Source organism: Notamacropus eugenii, chromosome 1 (genome assembly GCF_028372415.1).
Source record: "Notamacropus eugenii isolate mMacEug1 chromosome 1, mMacEug1.pri_v2, whole genome shotgun sequence".
Taxonomy (NCBI): domain Eukaryota; kingdom Metazoa; phylum Chordata; class Mammalia; order Diprotodontia; family Macropodidae; genus Notamacropus; species Notamacropus eugenii.
In genome coordinates, this window is record NC_092872.1 from 164,837,731 (window position 1) to 164,864,376 (window position 26,646).

The following is a 26,646-nucleotide window of genomic DNA, read 5'->3' on the forward strand; positions in this document are numbered from 1 at the left end:
TTTTGGTTTACTACAAGTCAGTATGAGTCAATAGTATGATAAATGGCAGCCAGGAAGACAAAGGTTAACTTCCTACTGCGCTCTTCCCTGGTCAGTCCACGTTTGGGGAATTGTATTCTACTATGTGCATCATCGTATTCTAGGAATGGTATTAGTAAGATGAAATTTCCAGAGGAAGACAAGCAGGAGGGTCAGGGGCCTGGAGGCCCTGTCACATGAGGACTGGCTGAAGGAACGAGGGGTGCTAAGCACAAAGAAGAGAAGGTTTGGGAAGAGCACGATAGCTGCCTTCGACTATTGGAAGAACCCCCAGTATGAAGAGAAGTTAGACTGACTTCATTAGGTCTCATGGCAAAGAGTTAGACTTGATAGAAGGGAAAACTTCCTAACACTTGGTGCTCTCCAAATGTGTAATGTTCAGCTTTGGAAGAGGACCAGGCCTTCCCTTCATTTGGTGCTCTTAAATGAAGGCTAAAAATCACCTGTCAGGCCTATCACTGAGGAGATTCTTGTTTGGGTGTGGGTTGGACTAAAACTGAAACTGGAATTATGTGAATCAACAGGAGAGACTAACGTTATTTTAGGCATCTTTAAGAGAGAACCAGTGTCTAGGACTTGGGGCCTTCTGTTATCGTATCAGGTCACACACACCTGGAATGTTGTGTTCGGATTTGGGTGCCACATTTAAGAAAGATGTTAATGAACTAGAGAGTATCCAGAGGATGACAACCAGAAGAGTGGAAGATCCCACGTCATTACCGGGGAAGAGCTGGTTGAAGGAAATAAGGTTGTTGACCTGGAAAAGAAGAAAGGCATGACATGTCAGGATAACTATTCTGATGTCTGAAGGGTTGTCATGTTTTTAAAAGCCTAAGGTTAGATCTAGGAACAAAGGAAGAAAATTGCAAAGAAGTAAATTTGAGGTTATCCTAAGGAAATCAGAATCATCCCAAAGTAGAGTGGGTTGCCTTAAAAAGTAGTAGAAACCCTGCTTGCTGAAGGTCTCCAATTCTGGATGATCAAATGTTACATATATTGTATAGGAGATTCTTGTTCAGCTGTGAGTTAGGGTAGATGACCTCCAACTTTTATATGCTAATTCAATAAGTATTTATTAAATGCTTACTACTTGCACTATGCTATGTGCTAAAGATAGACATGAAACAGTCTCAAGCCATAAGGAGCATGCATGTGTATACATATGCATATATGTGTGTACACATATATACCCACACATATGTATACATGTATCTGTGTTTGGGGGTAGGGAGAGAAAGAGAAAGGGAGGGAGGTACAAAATATATGAAGTAAATAAAAAGCAGTTTGGTCAGAGAAAGAGAAACACTCACAGCTAGAGACATCAATAGATGGCTCATGTGAAAAGTGGCAGTTGAACTATATCTTGAAAGAAAGTAATGATTCTTAAATGTGAGAAAGAACATTCATACTGGAGGAGGAGATGTTGTGGGGAAGGAAGAAGGAGAGCTTGTCAAAAGCTTAGAGAACAGAGAGAGAATACTGTTTTCAGGGAGCAGCATAGTAGCTTGGTTGGCTTAAGTTTAAAATGCAAGGCAGGGGGGTCATCTTGTGAAATTGCTCTAGAAAGCTAGATTGTGAAAAGCCTTAAATGCCAAACCAAAGATTTGTTTCTTATCCTAGTGGCCAAAGGGCATCACTGAAGATTCTTAAGGAGAGGATTTACGTTTTCACATCTGTGCTTTAGAAAGTTCCATGGAGGAAAGCCAATTAAGAATTGAATTAGTGTAGTGACTATGTTAGTGGAGAGAAGAGGGAAGAAATTAGGAATGTTGTGGAGGTAAAATTGAACAGACTTGACAGTTATGGTCAAGTGGCAAGGTTCTTGGGAGTAGTCACAGATGTCCAGAAGGATGGTGATGTCCTCCAGAGAAATAGGGAAACTAAGAAGAGGATGAGTTCTTGGAACATAATAAAGTTTGGACATGTTGAGTTTGAGATGCCTGTAAGACATCAAGGTGGTTATGTCCAGCAGGTGTTCAAGGTTGCAACACCTAGCCCTCAGGAAAGAATTAAGGGCTAGATAAGTAGAACTGTGAGTCGTGTTTATAAAGATAATCATTAAACCCTGGAAAGTGGATGAGCACTAAAAAAAGCTGTATAGAGCCCTGGACTGTCCACCATGCTTACAGAGGGGAATAGGATTCTTGGAACTAAGAAATTAGATTCAAGTGCTTGCGAAGTTAGTTATCTATGAAGAACAACGGAAGCAAAAATAGAGTACCCCTTAGAAAGACAGATCCAGAACATTGTAATTTGGCAAAAGATCTCGAGAGCAGATGGGAAGAAAAAACTCGGCTTGGGTCAAGGCTCATCTTTAAAATCTGGTGAGCTTTGTTTATTTCTGCACTGCTTACCATGTATTTACCTTGGGTCACGTCAGCTCCTCTTTCTCACTGCTCTGAAGTATTCTACATCTGGAAATCAGCTGCATTCTGGTTTTTGGTGTGTTTGGGTTTTACTTGTTTGTTTGTTTTGTTTTTTACTCTTCCCAGTAGTTCCTGTGTCATTTGCTTTAGCAGAAGTAAAATGATCTTCAGGTTACAGCTGACTTCTGAGTTCTTTTGTGATCCATTGGTTCTCTGGATTACATTTGACTGACTTAAATCCAGAGTGTAGAAGAGGGACCTGTACTTTGGTTGAGCTTTGCTTTTTTTTTTTCCCCCTGGTAAAGGAAAGTTCCTGGTAAAGCAGCTCCTTGGAAAAAGAATTCCTGGCACTGAGAATTTTTACTCATGCATCAAAACAAGATACATTTAACTGATTCCAAAGAAAGGAAGCTTGTTATTTAGGGAACTAGGATCTAGAAGAACTCTTCAAATTTATAACCCAAGCAGTAAATTTTATTAAAGGAGAGCTGTTTGGATTCTATTTTAGTATTTCTTTCCATATGTATCTCAGAAAACTGCCATTTTAGGTACTTAAGCTGAAATGATTTGCACTCACTACCAGGAACCTCTTTCATATCTCTGCATCTGCACAATATCAAACCAAAGTTGGGCAATCTTGCTCACTTCCTATAATATTAAAACAATGAATTGCAGGAAGCCTTTTAGAAAATATATTTCTGTTGACTTTATACTATTTATCCTGGATTGGATTTCATTTTGTTTATTTGTATTTCCTTGGGTATGACAGGTAAGAGAGGGGAAGTTGTATATTTCCATCCTTGCATGCTATCCAGGTCCTGCAGAAGCAAGGGGAAAAATGACCAAAAATAAAAACTGTATTAAAGGTAGACTCTAATGCCCAGATTGATTAGCCGGAAAAACAGTGGGAAGAACTTTTCACCACGTCCATTGTAGAGAACTGTGATCTAAACTGACTCAGTCAGAAATTGACCCCTGAAGTATGGGAAAAGACTTCTCACCTCAGGCTTCTGATGGAATGTGTGACTCATGAGAACCCACTTAGTGTTGATTCCACTGTGTAGTTTCTGTGCATCTTAACCGAAGTCTTGTATGATTATTTCCTAAAAAGATCTCTCAAGTTGGTTCTATTAGAGGACAATAGCAACACATGATCTGTGATATTCACTAGAGCTTTTTATGACAGGAAGATTAAAGATTTGTTGTCAAAAATACTGTATGTTCTCCCTTATGTTTCTTCATGGAGAAATAGAAGGAAGAGGAATGAAGGGCTGGGCTGTTTACTTTGAAGCCTGTACAAGTCCAGTGGGGGCCAGCTCTATTCCCATAAACTTATTCCCATTTTTATTATTATTCTGTTTCCATATTTTGAGATACTACTTGAGAAGGCCTTTGGAAGACAAGAGCATGTTGCTCACTTCTGTTAGGAAATCTGAAATAGTTGGCTAATCAACTTTTCTTTGATCTCTTTTGAAAACTTAGTATGGTTGTGGCAAGGGACATGAAAATGGTTTAGACTTGTCTCTCTAATCCTTTTGTTTTTGCTTATTGTCTTTTTTTTCAAAATAGGGTATGAGATTTCAATTACATGACTCTTGATGTCTGTGAAGTTGATATTTTTACATCACCCAACAAAGCTGCCCATCAGAGCTGGGCATAGGACAGCTTGGGAACAAGTTGAATGCTTTTCAAGTGGGTACTTGAGTGTCTTTGAGCAGACTCCATTTCCACTATTTATTTAAATGAGGCTTGTGATCACAGTATAGCAACAGGCCAGTGAGTTTGTTTAAGTGGCATCTTTGTAGGAGAATCTTAGTTTAGTTAAAAAGCAACTCCATGGAAATATTTCAGTTTATTTAAAATATCTTCTTGACATCCTTTTTGCTTTTTGTACTCAGTCAGTTGGTGTCATAGTTCAGACTCATCAGGATACTTTATACCCCTAACTTAGGATTTTGAATGTTGCCAAAACTGTTTGTTAAAATGATAATTTTCCACCTCACAAAGCAGCTTTGCCAGATGGATTGCAGCAGAGCATTGGAAATAGCCCTGAAAGAAAGTACATGCAGTCCCCAGTGTAGAAACTGGTTGTGTTCTAAATGTCCATTTGTAAATTGGTTGTTGGAAACTTGGAACCCTTTTTCCATGGAAACAGTGCTAAATAGTGATAAAATTCCCAGGTTAGCCCATAAAAATTTATATAGTGTAAACTATATAGTCTAATATAGTTGAAATATTATATACTTATAGTGTGAAATAATAAAACAATAAAAATCACAAATACCAAAATTAAAGAAAATAGGAAAAGTTTATCCGTCACTTATTTGCTTAAATATTAGACTTTGAAAGAGAAGAGATCTGCTTAAAAGGTCCTAGATGCTTTTGAAAGGGGAGACTTCTCCTGTGGATCATTTCAAGAGCTTTAGAAGTGGATGGCACTCATTCTTTATGTTGTATTTCCCTTGTATCTCATAATTTTTCACTAATTATTACAAATATAATTTTCCCCAAGTTATTAGTACTAATCTTACAGTTGCCAGATGTGATTAAGCTTATTCTGTGAAATTAGTGGCAATTAATCTGTCTGAGGTAATTGAGAGAGGGTTAAGAATTAGGGCAAAAAAAGGGGTTAATGAGATATGTACTAGAGGGTAAAGGCTTATCTGGGGTGAAAAGAACTGAGCTATAGAAGACAGAAAAGGAATAAGCAACTTCACTGCATGAAGGCCATTGGAAGAAAGGAATTGTTATAGAACAAAAATACTGCCTCATAGAGTCACCCACATCAGCCATCTGGATGGTGTTGATCTACCCAGTGTGCTATAGGACTAAGAGTTGGGGGGAAAGGGAGGCAGAGAGAATTTTGGAGAGTGGAAGGAGGGGTAGTGTACAACCAACCATCAAATGAAAAATTACTTTTAAAGCACTTAGCAAAGTTCCTCACACGGAGTAGGCACTATACAAATGCTTGTTCCTTTCTCTCCCCAATCATTTGTGCAAATAAGATATTCACGAGACTGTTGTTCATAACTTAGAGAATGAGTGTCTGTATCTATTCCATCTTTCACCTACAAAGTGGTCAAAGAATTGTATTGAAGTACAGTGTGTTAATAAGCAGAGTCCACTGTGGAGCTTCTGGGTTCCAATCAGCATATTAGGTCTCTGAAGGAGAATCCAACAAAAATAAAGGTATACATGCCCATCTGATTGGTTTTGCTTTCGACCCACTAAAGAAGACCACAGAATAAAAGCTTTGGGGTCTTTTGGCTTAGCTTTGCCTGCAGAGGTGGAAGTTCAAACCACCCTGATGCATGTCCTGTTCCTGTCTGTGGGTTGTTCCCCAACCCCCTTGATGTAGAAATAATCACTTTGTCTGTCTCTTCAGTATACTCAAGAAGTAGATAAACAAAGGAACAAACATTTTTTCTATGGAAAGCCTCTTTAATATGTGTATCCCCTTCAGCTGAGAGGTAGTTAGAAATCTCTTTAAGTACATTTAACTTTCCCTTAAATGTGGTTAACTGTTTTCAGTGCTATTTTAATTATTAGAACATACATACAAGTTACCTCACTGGTTAGTCAGAATGTTGTATATTCTGACACCTTGAATCTGCTAAGGAAGGACTTCTGAAAGATTTACCAGAAAGTCCCAGAATTAGTGTTCAGTTGGTCAGATTGGTTTAGTTTAAATTTGGGAAACCAAGGAACAGCTTCAGTCCTTTGCCTTGATGGATTTTTTTTGTTTGGTATGGCCACTTTCCTATGAAAAAAATGACTATAACCTTTTAGCAACAGCAAATTTTAAGTAAGATACTTCTTTAATAATATAGTATTTATAATATAGTATTTCTGTCCAGTTTGGAGCAGGGGAGAAGATAGTTTGAGAGGTTTTAGTGGACTGCAGGCTTGACGTAACAGTGCGATATGTTAACCAAGAGGTCTAATGGGATGTTAGGCTGCATTAAGTAAAGGAATGGTCCCACTATCCTTTGCTCTGATTAGACCATATCTGGTGTGTCTTGTTCTGTTCTGGCTTTTAGTAAAGATGTCAGTAAGTTGGAGAGTGTTCAGACGAGCAGTCAAAATGGTGAAGGGCCTCGTGTTCAAGTCATCTGAGGATCAGTTACAAGAACTGGAGTTATTTAGCCTGGAGAAGAGAAAACTAGAGAGGGATATGATAAGCATTTTCAGGGGTTATTACATGGAAGAGGAATTAGATGAGTTCCACATGACTCTAAAGGGTGAAACTAGAAGCAATGTGTAGCACTTGCCAGGATGGCAAGTTTTAATTTCCTCTACAGAGAAATTTCCAAAAAACATGATCTAAAATTGGAACTTGAGAGGAAAGGTGAACTCCCTCTTAAATTAGGTTTCCAAAAACCAGGTAACTGTGAAGTTTGACTAGATAACCTCTTATGTCCCTTCTGGTTCTAAATCTATGACCCTGTATTTTAAAAAGGACTCTTGCTCAGATTCTGAGTGGTCTGTGAGGTAGTGATCCTGCATGTGAGGAGACCCTGACAGTCTTAGACGAAGCAAGATGCCCTCCAAGAGTGTCTTCTGCCTCCAGCCTATCTGGTATGATCCCACCTAATAGAGAGTAGCATTTTCTGACTACCGATAGATTGGTCTTCTCAGCCCAAAGTCCCCTCAGTCATTGTGCTTAATGGCTACTGAGTCTACCACAATCCTTGAAGAACACAACTCGAAAAGAAATAGGGCCAGTAATCCATCCAGCAGTATCCATGTGGGCTGCATATTGGTTTAGTTTTAAAATGTAGTATCTACGTTTTATTGTATTTGTATGTTGTTAAACATAATTTTAATCTGGTTCTGGCTGCACTTGAGAGTGTTATCTCACACTTGACACTTCTGCTGTAGAGTACCAATTTATTGTAGTGTTTATCCAGATAACAGAATAGAGAGTTAAAAACTAATTTTAAATATTCATTGTGTATCCCAGTTCAGTGAGATTGCTTGAGAATTTTGCTTCTGACATAATTGATAGTTTTAGTGTAAACCTAGCAAAAAAAAACAAAACTTGTAGGTAAGAGAATTTTAAAGGTGAAAGGGACCTCTGAGAGAATCTAATCAAACTTCTTATTTTATAGATGAGAAAACTGAAGTTTAGAGAGGGTAATTTGTCTACCATCATATAGTTAATAGAAGAGCCAAGTCTAAAATTTGGTTTGCAGACCTGTAATCCCATATCTGTATGCTACATTAAGCTGGTTATTATAAATATATTTGCAAAAGTCACCTAATGGACAAGAAGAGGTCAGATTCTGGGGCTGCAATCTGGCAAACCTGCTTTTCCCTTCTCTATCTCATGTGTCCCTGCCCCTAAGAAAATAATAACTTGCTAAATAATAATAACATCTTGAGCATAATTAGTAAATAAACTTGTTCCTCTGAGATAAGTTGGAAATCATTGCTTAATGATCAGTGTCTGTTATTGATTATTTTCCTGAATATGTTTCTCTTTTATGAGGGATTGAAAAGTAGTGTGTCCCTAGGAATGAACCTTTATCTGTCTGCTGTGTCTGTCTGTCCTTCTGCCCTTTTTCGTAATACTGTTGATGACATTCCAGCAATAGCAACACCTGATGATTTCTCCAAAGAACAGAAATGAAATCTTCATGAGTAAATGACAGACAGACAGGCAGACAGATAGATAGATAAGTAGATAAATAAAATGAAATTTCAAAATCGTTCTCCTTGTTAATTAACAAGCTCTCGCTTTTCTGAGTCATACTTCTTAAAGTGTCTGGTGAATTGAGGGCTCCTCTTTGGGTCTTTGCCTAGAAGCCAAATCATAAGGACACCTGGAGGTAGATTGTCAGACCTCTGCCACAGCCATGCAAATTACATGGTTTTTTATTTTGTTCTTTCTTTGTATCTTTCTTATTTGGGACTCTATTGGATGCTCTCCTTAATCTGAGTTGAACACAGAATCTTTGGCCCTTAGAACTGGACACGTCTTCAACTTATTACTTGTAATGTTGTAAACTTGTAATCTTTGTTGTTCAGGAATTCCTTTTGCTCGGATTTCTTACACCTTTGTGACATCATCTGACTTAATTCCTGGAAGAGACAGTGTATCCAAAGGATACGGTGTGTAACTGCAGTTTGAGGATTGCTGAAAGCATAGCATTTTAAAGTGCCAGAGACTTCAGTTAGGAAAATATACATACACATATATACACGTGTATATGTGTGTGTGTATATATATATATGCAGCTTTGTGATAGAAAGCATTGAGCTTTGAACCTGAGCTTTTTTTTTATTCTTTGTGACCTTGGATCCTGTTTCCCTTTCAGATTGTGGCGCTTTCGTCCATAAAGGCTGTAGAGAAAGTCTGGCTTCTTGTGCAAAGGTCAAAATGAAGGTAAGACATTTCTGACTGAAAGATAGGGCTCAGGTGGAGGAAGGTTATTTGTTTTTCTCTTGGGGAAGTGGGGGAGGAAATATGATGAGGTGTTACTTGTTTTTAAATTACTTGCCCAAAAGGGTAAATTGATTATTTTACTTGATTGTCTGACTAAAAAAAATAGAATTGTTTTAGCTTTTGAAAAAGACAAAAAATGCTCTAGAAACGTTTAGATTTTATTTAATATTTCTGCCTGAGAAGTTCAAATAGATTTGTTTTGTTTTGTTTACTCAGCTTCTCTGCTGTTGGTGTGCTTCATATCCTGGCCACTATTCAGAAAGATCCAGTAGCAACCAGGTGCTTTGGACCTTTGATAGTGGCTTGAGATCCCTCTAATTTATGATGGGATCTCTTCTCCTTAGAGTACAGATTGCTTAGGTCATGTTAAGAAGAGAAAGGAAATATCAATTACTGGGTAGTGCCTAAAACTACTAGCACTGTGCATGGTCTATAAGTAAATAAACATGAACAAGGTCAACAAAGTTGGTGAGGTGTGGGGACTGGACCAGGAAAGTCACTGATGTGGGGAACTCCAAGATGAGGTCATTGCCTTCTCTGCAGTTTATACTGTAGATCACTGTTCAACACCAGCTCTCAATCCACATTGTCACATTACTTCTCACAGTCTAACATATACTTATTTTATTTGGTACAGGGTGGTATATTTTGGTGGTGTTTGTGAATTAATGTTTCTTGTGGCTCTATCCATATTGTATTTCCTTATATAATTAATCTCCTTGTAGGAGCAGTAACACTATGTGATGATTCATAGCTAAGGCATTTTATCAGTGCTTGGCCTGCCTGGGGTGCAGTTATTAGTAAATTTTCCTGAGAAATGATCTAATAGGTGGAAGACACCTGAAAAATGGTTCATAAAATCATAAATGTAGAGTTGGCAGGTACCTTAGAGGTCATCTGGTCCAATTCCCCTCATTTTACAGATAAAGGAACTGAGTCCTAGAGAAGTTAAGTAAGTTAGCCAAGGCTGTTTCCTTCTCTGGCTCATTTTACAGATGAGGAAACTAAGGCAAACAATTAAATGACTTGCCCAGGGTCACACAACTAGTAAGTGTATGAGACTGGATGCAAACTCCTATCTTCCTGACTTCAGGCCTGGCACTCTATCCACTGTGCCCCATGGCTGTCACATTCTTTTTAGTTGTGAGCACCCTTTTTTTATCCAAGGATTTGTGACAGGTGTCTTGTTTCCATCACTGGTGGCTTATGCTCTTTTTATTGTATCATGCTGCTGAAAACGTTCAATGTGAGTGCCTTAAAATATGATTCCTAACAATTAATCTGCTTGGTTGATAATCACCTTGAAACTTGCCATTCAGCAAAGCCTGGATGGCCAGTTTTCTGTTCTTTCTCTTTTAGTCAAACTGAACTCCATTATTTCTTCTTCTAGCAACCCAAAGGAAGCCTTCAGGCCCATGACACTTCTTCACTTCCCACAGTCATTATGAGGAATAAACGTAAGTAATAAATAGTTTGCCCCTCCCCTATTTCACGTTTCCTTGTCTTTTTCATGAACTGTTCCTGAGTTATTACTTTATATTAATAACACTCATTTGTTATAGTGATCAAGTTGGGGGGGGGGGGGGTTGTTTTTGCATTCCTACTACGTGTGCCACATCTTATCCTTAAAATCCTTCTATCCTCATTCCTAACCCTGTGCTCAGGATTTCCAGAATAATGTCATGCATTAGCAAGGCTGCCTTTCTCCCATCTTCCAGTAAATACCCCTTGCCATGAATTTTTATCTCTGACCCAGTTTTAATAGTGCAGGAACCCATGGAGTATGCCTAGTTATTGAAGCTATTTCAGGAAGTATTACAAGGCAGAAGGCAATTTTGTAGACATTTTGTGCATTTCTCAGAATACCATTAATGTTAGTGAGACTTTGAAAATCTTCAGTTATGCTTCATCAGAATCCAGGAGAAACCCCAACAAAAACCCCTGCAGTTTGATTGAACTGTTAAAGAAACTCATTGGCTAGTACTTGATATCTTATAGCAAAGGATATTTTCTGAGTCTGAGAGAGAGAATTTTCTTCTGGTTGGCCTCTTGTGTTCAGTTGTGTCTGACTCTTCATGCCCCCACTTGAGTTTTTCTTGGCAGAGATGCTAGAATGGTTTGTCATTTCTTTCTCCAGCTAGTTTTACAGATGAGAAAAGTGAGGCAGGCAGAGTTAGTCAAATAACTGTACCATGGTCATACAGCTAGTGTCTGAGACCAGATATGAACTTACAAAGATAAGTCTTCCTGATCCCAGGCCTGGCAACTCTATCCACTATGCCACCTAGCTGCCCTAGCATATACTAAGTCGTATATAAATACATATATAAATTTATATAAATCTATAAATAGATGCTTATTTCCTTTTCTTTCTCCAGTCTTTTCATTATATTTACTCAATATCTTTTTCTTCCTTTTGCCTTTAAATGTATCACTAGATAGTAAGAACATAGTTACATACTGGAATCTCACGTGGATAGTAAATATGATGTGATAGTAGGGGAAAACATCAAACCTCTAAATTAACATATATATGAACATAAGCAGGCTTGAAAACCACACCCCCATTTTGTGCTAGGATTCCCATTTCGTCAGTAGGAATTCCTTCTAAAATACTTAATAAATACTTGATTAAAACAGTAACTCTAAATAACTTAGTTAACAATCTCATAATTTTCATAAGGGATAGCCGAGTAATTTTAGGTGAAATTCTCTTAAATATAGACAAAACTTGGAAGTTTTTAATTTTCTTAAAAGTGCAGTACTTTGGAATATTATAGCATGTGACCAAGCAGAACAGATAGAATGACCTAACAGCTTTCTAACCCTTTCATTCTTTTTTTAAAAAAAGAAACAGTGCAATTCTTAATCTAACAACATCTAGATTATAAAAGGAAATGCTTTTCTAACATCATAGCTGATGTGTTGTGTAATGGAAAATTTAGAAATATAGCAGTACCCTGAAATTTAGGACCTAAACAATATTATGTATTTAAAACTTGAAACAAACCCATTACCACTTCAGGTGAATATTCTTCCAAATTACTTTGAATAGAAAATTATTCACCTCATCACCATTGGCATTGTATGCTGATCACATCCAAAAGTCTACTTCAAGTTATCAAGTATGAAGCAGTTACATCCAGTTAAAGAGAGCATAGGAACAGTTAACATTCACATAGCATTGGCTCTGTGCCACGCCCTTTACAGTCACGTCATCCTCAGAACAACCCTGGGAGGGGGTCTCTATGTTACAGAACAGTAAACTGAGGTAAAGAGAACTTTACTGAACCCATAGAGAATACATTTCTTAATGATAAATAACAAATATTTTTTCATGTAATTTACCATTATAATAATAAGGAGAGAACTCTCCAATCTCATTGTTATTTCCTTCAGGACAGATTTTAGCTAAAATCAGATCAAATACAGATTTATAATCACTAATGGTAACATTTTAATTTCAAAAACCCAATACTCTAGCACTTTAGAAGAAAAAGATTATCATCCATAAATCAGTATATTTCCCTTTTTTAAAAAAGACACGTGGAGACAGTTCCCAGCTCAAAATAACCTTTTCCTCTGCTTCCTTAAAAAATGGAGGATCCCTGCCTCTATCCTTGAGACTTATCAAATAAAGAGCATTCTAGCTCCCCATTCCCATCCTCCTGGGAGTTTTAAGCTGCATATTCTAGTAAATACATATAAAGTTTTACAAAGAGTTTGAATTCTCACCTGTTAATTATCAGGTTAGCTTAAAATATGCTGGGCTAAAATATCCTAAGATTCTAAATTGTCCTGATGTTTTTTAACCCAGGAAAAGAGATCTAAGGAATTTGATTTAATCCTGGCAGGGAGTGGCCAGTTTCCCTAGGCAGAAACCTTAGAAGCTTTCACAGTTACGTAAATAATAATTAAATAATTGTACAATACAAGGAAACATTTAAGATTTTGTATAACGATCATGAATCACAATAACCAATATCTTTGCCACATCTGTATTTATGTAGTGTTAGATTTAATTAGGCTTTCCTATAAATGTATCCTGAAAGGTGGGTAGACATGATGAACCAGATGATTATCTAATTGTACTCTTAGACTATAGCTGGTTACAGGGTGATTTCTAAAAGTCTTTTCCTTTGCAATTTCTCATTCTTAATTGAAGTCAAATCACTGCACTTTAACCACTTAAGCATGGAGCTAAATCCTGAAATCCTAAAATACTGGTATCCTTACTCAATTACTAACGAGCTACTGGTTTCTTATTTTTTTACATCAGTCTTTTAACAATTAAATCCATAACACAAAAGAATTAAAGGAGAATTTACATTTCTAAAAATCTTTCTAATACAGTAAATTATCAAGTTAGTGTTAGGCATTATCTTTATACATACAAGTTACGTAACTGGAGTAATGGCTTAAAATCATACAGCTAATAAGTTTCTTGATATAGCACAATAATAAATTATGAATTTCACTTAAAATGAGACCAGAATAAATTCAGTTATACCTGGATCTATTTTCCAAATGTTATCATACAGAACCTCAATTTATAATTTTAGTTATTTAGTATTATATTTTACCCAAGGGTTATTTATTCCAAGCATTTTGTATTATGGGATTCGCTATTCCCAGGTAATCTACCAAAGATTTTAAACTGATAGTATATGAGAGGGGCTTGAAACTTGTGGTGTCCTCCATTTTGATTCTTCCTATCTCTCCATAACTTTCTCTATAGACTTTCAAATCAAGCTACAAAATTTTCATTCTCAATCTTTCTTCTTAAAACAAAGTCAAAGTTCCTCACACCTTGTAAAACACGCTGAAGTCATATAAAGCTGGCACAAGGACACCCAGAGCAACTCTGCAGGGAAGGGAGGGACTTGGAAGCACACGGGCTGGCTGCCTCTCCGAGGCTGCCACCCCCATCCCTGCTCTCCACCACCACCACCACCCCCCACCCCATTTGTCCCCAAACCTTATCTGTCTTCCATTTTTTCCCTCAAAACTCTCTTTCTGAGTCTTTCAGACCTGTAACTCAGACCACCCCTTTTCTCTGCACATCATCCCTATTCCAGAATACACGCACTATTATTAAACCAATGTCTTACTGAAGCCCTACTTTGCCAAGCAATAGATTTAATTTCAGCCCGGGGGATTCTCTTCATTAATCTGCATATCACAAAATTCAGGTGTTCTCTAGGAGATCAAAGAGCTCCAAATCTCTCATTCTCCCTAAAGGACATAGAAACTTGCACTTTCTATCGCTAGTCCCAGTATAGGAAGAAGTTTGTGAAACAGATCCTTAAAAAGAAAATCCATTAAGATGTTTGTAGTGATTACAAAAACTTTTTAGGAGACATGCAGTGGCTTATGTATCTGTGGAAACACAAGAGTGGGATTCTGGCTACTCTGAAACCCCATTAATAGATTACAAAAGGATTGACTACCTTTAACACAGTTTTCAAACTAAAAATCTTACCGTCCTTTGTGTCCTGCTTCTCTTCACCTTTTAGAATCTGGAGAGTTAACACTTAAGAATTTACAAAGTAAAAGAGCTCTATTTCTCTCACACCCTTCACTAATATTACTTATAAAAAGCAGCATTTATAATGTTAAATACATATTTTGAACAAATCACTGAAATCCCATCTACAACTTTTAGCTTTGGTATCTAATTAAACAAGAATTCATCTAACTTTGGAATAACAAAAAACTCTTGGCTTTCCCTCATCATCCCTTGCAATCTTCAGGCTGCTTGGTGGATCTTTGTCAGTATAAAACTGCTGATAGAGCTTCATACAAAGAAAAAACTTGGTGTTTTTACTCAGAAAAATCCCTTCTTTGATTCCACCCTCTACACTAACTCCTGGAACAGTCTCCCCCTGCTTTTTCAGTTCCCTTACTTAAACTAATCTTGGGAAACCTTGCACAAATGGACACAGAGACAGACAGAAACAGAGCTTTAGTGACTGAGAGAGAGAAAAGTTGAGATTAAAACTACTTCCTTTCCTTGTGTTACTATCTCACTTAGTTTACTCCCTTTACCTGACAGCATGAATCATTTTGACACACCTTGGCCTGAAAACTAAGAATAGGGCTTCTCTCAAAGTCCTGTTAGGCAGTCTTAATAAAGCCACCTCGTTTCTTCCCTTTACTTAAAGAGTTCCTTTTACACACCCACAGCTTAATTTATACATAACCCCAAAAGCTTGAAAGCAAGGATTACAGCCTTAGAGATTCAGAGCATTGGCCTGCTGGATCTCCCTTTTTGGAACCCTAGTTCTGCAAGAAATTCGGAATATATTGCTGGTACTTTGGGGGCTTACCAAGTAATTGGGGTTTCATAAGCTGAATATCCTTAATATCCGAATTTCTCAGGTGGCCATTTATGTGTACACAGGTTTTCTCTCTCTTTCACCCCCTTTTATAGCTTACTTCAGAGGATCTTTTTCAAGAAAACACATCTGTCTGACAGTTGCCTCCCTGCAAGAGTGAAAATTAGAAAAAACTGCAGCATACACACTGAAAATATAGATATAGACACATATGCCTATCCAGATAAAATATACTTACTGGTAAAAGGGAGAGTCAGTAATGCTAGATCTTCCTCTAAGATGTCTCATATCTTTTGAGTCCTTTCCATCCTTGCTTCCACCACCCTAAACCCAGGACTTCATTTAATGCCTAGATTATTGATACAGTCATCCTAACCATCCTCCATTACTACATCTGCTTCTCTAATCCACACAAACTCAGTTTGATGCATCTATGATCTCACTGACAGTGATGTGGGCTCAGTCCTTAGCAGAATAAAAAGCAGCCCATCTGTGCTTTCTCATTCTGTGTGGTTTTTGTCCATATCCTTCCATAAATCCTCTATAAAGAATCTGTTTTGCTGGAGGTCAAAGTAATCTTCTTTATCATGTTACTCCTTTGTTTAAATGTCTTTAGTGAACTTATGTCCTGACACACCAAGTCCAAGTCCTTCCCTCTGGCTTTTAGGGTCTTCTGTGATCAGAATCCTTTTAAGAGATGCTAATTAAGTGCCTACTGTGCCCCAATCTCTGTGCTAGGCTGTGGGGAAACAAAGATGAATAAGACATAGACACAACCCTCAAGGAATGAACAGTCTAATGATAGGATAAGGCACATGTACAAATAACTGATACACGGCAGAATGTGTTAAATGAAAAAGAGAGATCCAGAAAAGCTGTGTTAGCTATGAGGGAGGAAGGGGACTCCAAGGAGGATTCATAAATGAGTTGGAATCTGAATTGGGCCTTGAAGGAAAGGAGAACTGGCAACAAATGGAAGTGAAGGGGGACAGTAGAGTATTGGACAACGGGAGATGATTTGTGATACAGTTTGTGGCGTAAAGTCTGTGAAGGGTGCAGCGGTATCTGTTACAGTAGAGATAGATAGGCTGGAGACCAATTGTAGTCTTGTACACCATATTAAGGAGGCTGTGTTATGTTTTATTTCTTAAATGCTAGGGTGCCACTAAAGATTTTTGGATAAGTTTTATTAGGACAATTATTCAGGCCAGCATTATGAAGGATAGATTGGAAAGGGAAAAAACTGGGAGGCTAGATACCAGTTAGGAGACTATTATAATAGCCTGCCTGAGAGGTGGTGCTGGGGTATTTACAGTGGGAGTGGAAGGGAGATGAGGTAGATATGAGATGAAATCAACAAGATTTTATAGCTAATTGTATGTGAGAGGTAAGGAAGAAATAGAGTCGTATGACTCCCACATTTCAAAACTAGATGGCTTGGAAAATATATGCCTGCCATATTATGCTTATTGATTAATCTATAAAATGATAGGGTTGGACTTAGTAGCACTCAGGTTCATTCCAGCTTCAAGAGTATTGAATTTGTGGAATATTTGAAATATATGTTAATACTTATTACAATTGACTTGGGAACAATTTAGCAATCTCTATACAGCCAGGTAGTCTTCAATGTTTGATATGGGTCATGATCATTCTTTCAAGAAATGTTTTAAAACATTACTATGCCTGAGACATTGATAGACATTGAATTGTTATGGTCATCCACTGAAAGACTTAGCTCTTCTGATCAGTACAGTGATCCATGACATTTCCAGAGGACTTATGATGAAAAAATACTATCCACCTCAAGAGAACTGACGAACTCTTTAAGTGTAGACTGAAGAATATTTCTTTCCTTTATTTTTCTGGCTTTTTTTGCAACATGGCTAATATGGAAAAGTTTTGCATGACTTCATACGTATAATGGGTATATATCGCATTGTTTGCCTTCTCAGTGGGGACGAGAGGGACTGGTGCAGGGAGAGAATCTGGAACTCACAAGTTTTCAATGAGTGTTTAGAAAAGAAAAGAAAGTTGTGACCAGTGTAGTGCCAAGGTCAGATGATGCCTCTGAGGCAGTATTCTCTTCTTCTTTCAGCCTCACAACCCAAAGAGCGCCCTCGTTCTGCAATTCTTGTGCCTGAGGAGACCTCTGTGGCCCCGTTGTTCTCTAACAGGAGGTCACAGCAGTGTGCCTCACTTTCCAAAAGTGTCTCTATACAGAATATTGCTGGGTAAGTTCAGGTTTCTGGATGGAGCATTTGGCACTGGGATATAATCAACAATAGCTTGATACACCCTATTTTTACCATGAATTTTGTGATCAAAATTGTGTGTGCTTGCTTTGCTTACTGGGTGGTGGTACTGGGGGAATTAAAATTATACTAGGTTATTGGTGGTATTTAATTGCTTGGGGGTTGTTTTGTTTATAGTTTTGCTTTTTTTAAGTGTACTAAGATAGTGGAGCCACTTCTTTTGATGAACTTGAGTTCTAAAAAGATACAGTGGATAAAATACGAAAATATGGACAGCAGGGCCTAATAAAAAAACTGAGAGCTTTTTATTCTGTGGTCTGATAATATTCTGAAATGCCATATTCATATTTTATCTGAAAATAATTTGCTTTCATAACTAGCAGTTTTCTTGCAAGCAGTGTCCATACAGAGATCAGCTTCATTTGGTAAATGAATTTTGGGTAGTGGGTGGAAGAAGAGGCATGATTCCACCACCACATCTCAAAACTTAACTGTTTTTATCTGTTTTAGCCCAATTTATCACTTTGCTTGGTCCTTTACAAAGTGCTGCACTCACTCCTCTACAGAGGTGGTTTTGCCTCCACTGACTTTCAGACCTTGGCTGCATAGTAATTAGCAAATGGTTATTATGATGGTGGTTGTTGTGATGTGGAGGGCTCACCTCTCTGCCCACCAAGAAAATCAACCATTTCACATTCAGGGCTCAAACATCCATCACAGGGTAATGATTTTCACTAACCTGAGCTTGGATCAACTCCTTGACTTAAGCATTAAAAGCTTCTTTTTAAGTCTGCACTTCCCTTATCATTCATGTACCCATGCTTTATAGTCTTCTCAGCTTTTTCTAACAGTGAGGGACAAGCAACCAGCTAGTTTTTGTGGTCTCAACTTTGGAGTACCATCATAAGGCCTTCTTTTCAAAGTTCTAATCTTAAAGTTTTATTTGTTTTGTTGGTCAGTTATTTTTAAATGTCTTTAGATAGAACCTTTCTTGGTTTGGGTAAGAAATGATACAAAGCAGGCCTGTTTGTAGCAAATGTTTCAGAATATTTAGTTGTTGGGAAATAGGATGTGACTTCCAGGCAGAGGGATTATTTCCAGTGTAGTTTAGGGAAAGAATTATTTCATGTTACTGTGCAGGGAAATACTCTTGAACCTCTTAAAAGCTGTGGGTGGATCATAGTTGAAAGACTCATTTCTGTCTTGTCACCTTTTTTTGTTTTGGTTTGTAGCTGGCATTGTCTGTTGCTGTGAATTTCACTTTTGAATTGTTATCTTCAGTAAGACATAGTGTGGTTTTTTTAGCCAGTTGAAATGGTTTTAAAGTTCATTTTTTTAAGTACTCTCTTTTGAAAGCAAGTTATAGTTTCTCCTAGAGTATTTGACATTATGTGCTTCCTTTTATCCTCAGAGTTGGCAATGATGAGAGCATGGCAAACACCTGGAAATTCCTGTCCCATTCAACAGATTCTTTAAATAAAATCAGCAAGGTCAATGAGTCCACAGAGTCACTCACTGATGAGGGTAAGAGGATATGGCTTACGTTTGTTCATCTACAGAGACATAGTAGTGTGTTCCATTAGCTGCTCTACAAAAGCAGAAAGTTGAGGCAAGTGTTGGTGAGGAGGAAGCCTGTCTTATCCTTACTCCAAGGAGGCCTGTGAAGGCACGTCCATAAAATGTTAAACTACTTGTATTACACTGTGATCAGAAACTGCCTAGTCATTGGATAGTTTTCCATCATACATTAAGTTATTTATTAAGCCTCTGGATATTACAAAATGCAAATGTTTTTCTTCCCTCAGACAGTTTTATCTATTTGGAAACAGCTACCAGAAACATGTGAAGTACTTAGGACTATTTTCTTTATTCTTTGTAATTTTATAAAATTAAAAATAAGTGGAGTGAAATTATGGATCAGTTACTGTTCACTTATATGTCACTGCCTCCCTTGGATCAAGTTCTGATTACATGACTATAATTATACAAAGAAATGCATTAATATACTTTTTTAGTCCCAGGAAATTTATTCCAAAATTTTCCGCTTCCTATTTAATCCTCTCCCTGTATCATGTTAACAATGAAGAAAACCCAAAGTGTTAGGGGCTTGAGAAAAGAAGTCCTAACACTGGGGGAAAACAGGCATAGATTTCATAAACATTTCTAGCCTATTAATTCTGGTCATCAAATTCTACTGTTTTGGGGGTAGGTACTGATATGAATGAAGGACAACTCATGGGAGATTTTGAAATGGATTCCAAACAGCTGGAGGCAGAATCCTGGAGCCGGATAGTAGATAGCAAGTTTTTGAAACAACAAAAGAAGGATATAGTCAAGCGGCAAGAGGTGATTTATGGTGAGACCCTTCATTATGCTGTACAATTGTTATTTTATTTGAGAGACCCTTGTGATGTTCTTGCAGCTGCACAGCACATTATTGTTCTCATGCAACAGACTAAGGGAAAGAATTGCTTTGGGAATAGAATTTCTATTCTGACTTCTAGTTCAGTACAGGCTTATCATCTGAAGCCACTGTTGGTCAAAAAAGGGAGACCAGAACACACAAAAGTGAGGAAGATAAGGGGTCCATAGGACTTAAGTTGAAAAGATTGGAGTTCAAATTGTAGTCAGAAAAATTGTTCTCTCCCTTCCACTCCCCCCCACCAAAGGACATTACCAGCACTTAGCATAGCATGCTGTGCACATAGTAGGCAATTACTAGATGTTTATTGTTTGACTAATAGATTGATTTCCCCTACCTAGAGTTGATGCAGACTGAATTACATCACATCCGCACTCTGAAGATCATGAGTGATGTGTATAGCCGAGGAATGGTGACAGATCTACTTTTTGAGCAGCCAATGGTGGAAAAGCTGTTCCCTTGTTTGGACGAGCTCCTCAGTATCCACAGCCAGTTCTTTCAGAGAATTCTGGAAAGAAAGAAGGAATCCCTGGTGGAAAAAAGTGAAAAGAACTTTCTCATCAAAAGAATAGGAGATATCCTTGTGAATCAGGTGAGTAGTGGGAAGTATATAAGGTTCCTTTTCTGGGCCCATACCTTCAGTAGACTAGTCATGTGGACTAGTAAAGTAAAAATTGGGGAAAAATTAAGTGTTGTTTCTCACTCCCCTTTCTGCCCCACCACAAAAATTTTATTTGCCTGTAATCTTACTTATACAACTATAAAGCTAAATGAGAAAAATGTCAGCAAAAATGCCACACAAGGCATATGGTATTGCTGGTAATATCTTTAAGATGTAATGTGGATTCAGCACCGTTCTTCCTCATATGGAATATGCCTGAAAAACATTTGATACTTTCAAGTCAAGATGCATTCAGTGGCTTGCTTCAGACGTGTACTTGTCCATAAACACAGATTTGTACCAGCTGTATCCCTTGTTCTGTATGTTCTATACTCATGACTTTGTATCCTGGAAAATGGCTAATTTAGTAGATGTCTGACCAAGAATCAAGGGTTCTTACTTTTACTTCTGTGTCTGTGCTTTCAATTCTATTATCATCTCTCTCCTCCATCTTTTCCTCCCATAACTGTCACCTCTCTTTCTTATGTCCTTTAGTAGACATTTCCTGAATACCAGCTGTGTACAGGGAGTTGTACTCTCCTGTCTTCAGTTTCCGTCTCTCTGCAGCTTCCTTCCTGTGTGCCTAGTCACAAGTTTCCCCATATTGGAAAAAAGCTTTCATTTGACCCACCCCGTGTTCTCTGTTTTGTAGTCATATCCCTTCAAGAAAGAGCTCAGACCTAACTGCTCTTTTTCTTGCTTCCCCTCTCATTCTCTAACTTCCAACCTAGAAAATCCACTAGAACCTCACTTTTAAAGGTCATTAACAGTGTACCCCAAACCCAGTGATAGCTTCTCATTCATTGCTGTCCTTCTTGAAACTCTTAACCCTGTTTGGTTCAGTTTCCTCATCTGTAAAATGAGCAGAAGGAAATGCAGACCAGTCCAGTATCTTTGCCAAGAAAACCCCAAATGGAATCACAGAGAGTTGGACATGACTAAAACAGCTGTTATATATTCACATGCATATATCATATTGAAACCCCACTCATCCTTCAGGGCTTCCTTGGTTTTTATTCCCAGTGCTTGCCTCTGTTTTTCCTCTGTCACTTGGCTGACTCTTCATCCTTCCCCTCTTACCTATCAGAATATTCTCCAAGATTCAGTCAACATGCCCTCTCTCTATGAGCTTTCACTTGCCCTCATAGCTGCAGTTCTTAAACTTCTGTGAAGAAGTCCACATCTACACCTTGAGCACCTTAATCTCTCTCCTTATCTTCAGTTCTGCTTTTTCCATTGTCAGACATTTCCAGTGGATAGCAAGGAGTTGTTTAGAACTCAACGTAACTAAAAAGTTGAGCTCATTTCCTTCTCCCATCTCCCTAAGAAACTGTTCCACTCTACCCAACTCCTCCCCAATTTTGTTACTATTTTTACTAGTGTCCAAGCAGGCTTTGGAATCTTGGCATCATCTTTGACTGTCCTTTTCCTAAGCCTCCCATAGCCAGATAGTCTCTGTTCCAACTACTTGTCCCCTCAGTCTGTCCCATGCACACCTTATGCTTTCCAACCTGTGCTTTTACTTATTTTCTCTCTCTGGAATATTCACTTTCTTTTCCTTAGGTGACTGAGTAAAGTGATTAAATTCTTTTTGCCTCTTTTTACCTATATGCAAAATGGAGATTGTAAAACATAGTTCCTACCTCTATCAAAAGTTTGTTGTAAGAATCAGTTATATAACATCTGTGCAGTGTTCTGAACACTGGAAGCAACCTGACTGATACAAGGAACATAATAACTTATGTTAGCTTTTGTTATTAATAGCTCATATTCACAGCAATTTACAAATGTAAAGATTTATCAGATGCTTTCCTTATGGAAGCCTTTGTGAAGCAGGTAGGTTAATACCTACCTTATTCACATTTTACAGATAAGAAAACAGGTTCAGAGAAGGGAGATGATTTGCCTATGGTTTCACCTCTATTAAGTGTTAAATCCAAATCCAGATTTCCTGCCTCCAAAAGCTAGCCCAGCAGATGCTTCTGATGGAGCATCTGATTCTGTCCAAATTCAGAAAAATACTTGGGACAGTCATTAAAAGTGTTGGCTTCAGATAGACAAGATAAAGAAACCTTTTGTCAGTGGGAATTAATTCTTTTAGCTTTTTGTATTAATTCTTTTAGCTTTTTGTCTACATTTAATGGTTAAATGCTTAATCTGAGTGTCTCCAGAGTTCCTCCTAGTGAATGTCGTAGTTTTCCAAATCACTTAAGTGTTTACTGCTAATGTATTCTGACTTTCCATGGCCATTGATAGTTTGCCATATTTGAGCAAAACTTAACTAGCTTTTTCTCAGACAGCCATATCTATAAGCAAATGGCAAGGTTTTAACCTAAGAATTACAGCATCTGTTTATGGGGTGGAGGCATCGTCCTTCTCTGTTCTGGTATCTTACTGAAACATCTGTTGTTTGCTACAGTGACTCACTTACATTCTTTCTCTCCTCTTTGTAGTTTTCAGGTGAGAATGCAGAACGCCTAAAGAAAACATATGGCAAATTCTGTGGTCAGCACAACCAGTCTGTGAACTATTTCAAAGACCTTCACACTAAGGATAAGCGCTTTCAGGCCTTTGTAAAGGTGTGTACTTTCCCTCCCTTCACATGGGCATGAGTGCGTAAAATCCAGCAGATCAAAAACATGCAAGAGGATCCATCTTTGGTCATTGTTTTCACTCGAGCCCTCTTTCCTTTTTCAGAAGAAGATGAGCAGTGCAGTTGTTAGGAGGTTGGGTATCCCAGAATGTATTTTACTTGTAACCCAGCGCATTACCAAATATCCAGTTTTGTTACAGAGAATATTACAGTGTACCAAAGGTAACTCTCTTCTTTGTCTTTTATTCTTGTGGATTGTGTTCACTGTGTATAGCGCGCCCAGTAAGAGCCATGAGCTACTGAAATAGTGACGCAGCTTTCTGGTTGATTAGAAGAGAAGCTGATGTCTTGTCTTTTCCCTGAGTCTCTAGATAACTTAATGCTGGGTATGCTTGAGAAGTTTTGCCTAGAGAAGGTGGGTGCTGGAAAGAAAAGGACCGTATGTTTCTAGAGTTCTCTCTGACTCAGAGCTCCTGTCTCTCCACGTAACTGACCCATGGGATCTCTTCTATCATCAATCCCCATTGGTTTTTCCAAGAGTTAAAGGGTTAATTTCCTAAGCTCAAAGGTTCTTTATCACTGATTACATGCTTGTAGTTATTTACTCTCAGTTACAGAAATAAAGGTACTGTTCCTACCTTCAAGGAGGTTATAATTCTAAGATTTGGTAAAAGATAAGTTTAAAAATATGGACATGAAACCTGACCTTTTTCACCATCTAAAACTATTTGTTGTATGTTGTCCACTTTGGAATTCACCATGTTTTCAGTGTAATAAAAAGCCTTTAATTATTTTGTGACTCATTGAAGCATAAGAAGAGAGCCTTGGATTGTTTCAGGTGAAATAATTATCATTATCACTCTATATTAACACAAATGTGAAAAGAAAAAATAGTATCAGAGTGTGGATGGTGGGTTAAGAAGTTAAGATTCTCCTCTTTTTAACTTGGTCTAAAGGAAGGAAGTAAAATCAGTCTCTTCCTTTTTCTCTAAGAAAATGACTTGGAACAAGAAGATCTGGCCCAGTCCCTGAGCCTGGTGAAAGATGTAATTGGAGCAGTGGACAGCACAGTTGCAAATTATGAAAAGAAAGTCCGTCTCAATGAGATTTACACCAAGACAGACAGCAAGTCGATTATGAGGATGAAGAGTGGACAGATGTTTGCCAAGGAAGACTTGAAACGAAAAAAACTTGTACGAGATGGGAGCGTCTTCCTGAAGAGTTCAGCAGGGAGGTTGAAAGGTAAGACATCTAAAAAGCTTGTGTGTTTGATGAAACCAGACAGTGTGTTAAGAGAAGAGGGAAGTCCCCAATCCACCTTTCTAGAGACCTGTGCCATCTTTTCTTTTTTTTGATATAGATCGTATTCGCTAGTCATGTGTGGATACCGATGCATTCAGAGAACAACAAAACAGCAGATTTGGTTCACTTGTAATAACCTTATGCTGTTTTGCTCCCCCAGAAGTCTTTGGCTTTCTCAGCTATAAGAAGTCACCGTGTTATGAGACGGTGTGGTGTGTGTGTTTGTGTGTGTGACTGTATTCAAAGACTAAATAATATGTGTATATATCATAATTTTATATGTATATTTTTATATCGTCTTTAAAATGTATGCCTGTTAGCTCAGGGCACCTTCATAGGTAACAGTCAGTATGTTCCATTTTTTAGCCAAAATGGCAAGTTTAGTAGGAGAATAGCTAAAGCAAATTAGACACAATTTTTAAATGTTTTTCTTAAAAATAAATATAAAATAGGTTGGCTGAAGCTCTAAACCCACAGACCAAGAATCCTTGAAGCTGCTTACCTGCATTTGTCCAGTGGCTGTATCAGTGAGGAATAACTAAACAGTAATACTAGTAAGCCACATTTGTGGAGCACTTTTAAGTCCCAAGTGTTTTACTCACATCCTGTTTTTGACTGGAAGCTGCACTTTGTAGAGTCAGAGGCAAGAAGATTTGGGTTCAAATCCTGCCTCTGACCTTTATTAGTCACAGGTGAACCTTAGCAGTGCCTTAATATCGCGATATCTTCTGTTTTCTCACCTGTAAAATGGGAATGATAACAACTGTAGTACGTTCCCACCTTGAATGCCTGCTGTGAGGTTCAAACGAGATAATGTCCGTAAAGTGCTTTGCATTTTAAAGTGCTTTGTAAATATCAAATGCTGCCGTTGCTCTTGTTATTAGCAGTTTTAAAGGAAATCAGTATCTATGGAGAAGTGTGCAAACAGAGAGTGTCATCAAGCTGGTAATAGATTCCCTGATGGTATTTTGATTCATCAGGACACTCTGCTGACCAGATCTTAGAAAAAAAGCCCATTCTGATAAGTCTAGAATTGGGAAATAGTTGTATTTTAAAGCTGGAAAGGACTGTCTCCTCTAACTCTTTATTTTTATTGTCTCACTGAGACACAGAGAGGTTACAAGATTTGCCAACATCGCCCAGCAGGTTGTTCATAGAGTCAAAACGAGAACCCAGGTTTCCTGATTCCTGGTTCTCTGTCCTTTCCAGTATGTTATAGTGTGGCTTTGTGTACTTCAGGAACATCTTGAAGGCTACTATTAAAATCCCAGCCTTTTCTCAAGTTGCTATGTGGAGCAAAGACTTTATTCTTCCTCATTTAAAACACGGTATTTCTTCTTTGCTAAAGAGGCAAAACTAACAATAATGGAGTCCAGCTGCCAGAGTTCCAGTTATGTCCAGGCTACTAGCAAGATGACACCAGATTTTCAGGTCTGAAAACTTCCAGTGGAGAGAGCGATGTGTAGTCATCCTCCTCTCCAAGCCTGCTTGGGCCAAGAACAGCCAGTACTGTGTACTCCAGAATAAAGAGTGGGTTTGTTTTTCTCTAGTCCATTGACATTGATGATATAAACCTCAGTGGAGTTGAGGCCTGTATTTCAGATTTTTTTTGGCACCTAGTTTTTTTAAAACAAAACCAGAAAAAGACCAATTTATGTCATAACTGATATTATGCGTGGAAAAATCACTGTGGTCTAGGTTGAAAAATTAGATCTCTCTAGGAGTTTAGGAATCAGAGATCTTGACTCCTCTTTTTTTACTGCTTTCATTTGAATTTCATGGAAAGGAAAAAGCAATTCCAGAGATTTAGGGGAACAATGACATGGGATCCCATGGGACCCTTGGGAAAGGGTCATTTATGTCTTGAGAGGATGTGATACCTAAGTTCCATTCCAAAAAGAAGCAGTTCTCTACTTTTACCAGCAGTAATGGTCTGTAGTAAGCGAACCCACTAGGCCACATTCGATAACAAATCTCTAGAAGTTTTGACCCTGCCACTGAATGAACTTTTGAGAATGGATTTGTGGAATTACTCTAGAAACCTACTGCACCCAAAAAGTACAGTTCCAGTTAGAGAGATTGAGGTGTACTTTTTTTTAAAGTGAGAAGTGAATTCTATGCTCACAAGGTGTAGAAGTTAAATTACTCATATTAGAGTAGAGGCAAGAGATATAATGGGTGGTTATTCTTGTTGCAGTCTTGTTAAAATTGAGGGCATCTTG

General features: G+C 38.0%; 1 protein-coding gene across 5 annotated transcripts in view; it reads left to right on the plus strand.

The window, feature by feature from the left end:
- AKAP13 (A-kinase anchoring protein 13) overlaps positions 1-26,646 on the plus strand; it is a 150,650-nt gene that overhangs the window by 107,897 nt on the left and 16,107 nt on the right. For all 5 annotated transcript variants that reach the window (XM_072617586.1, XM_072617565.1, XM_072617554.1 and 2 more), the window contains 9 exons: positions 8,726-8,793; positions 10,244-10,310; positions 17,290-17,425; positions 18,858-18,970; positions 19,656-19,802; positions 20,210-20,460; positions 22,983-23,108; positions 23,227-23,344; positions 24,116-24,364. In XM_072617586.1, the coding sequence (XP_072473687.1) occupies positions 8,726-8,793; positions 10,244-10,310; positions 17,290-17,425; positions 18,858-18,970; positions 19,656-19,802; positions 20,210-20,460; positions 22,983-23,108; positions 23,227-23,344; positions 24,116-24,364 (1,275 nt within the window). The remainder of the gene's footprint in view (positions 1-8,725; positions 8,794-10,243; positions 10,311-17,289; positions 17,426-18,857; positions 18,971-19,655; positions 19,803-20,209; positions 20,461-22,982; positions 23,109-23,226; positions 23,345-24,115; positions 24,365-26,646) is intronic.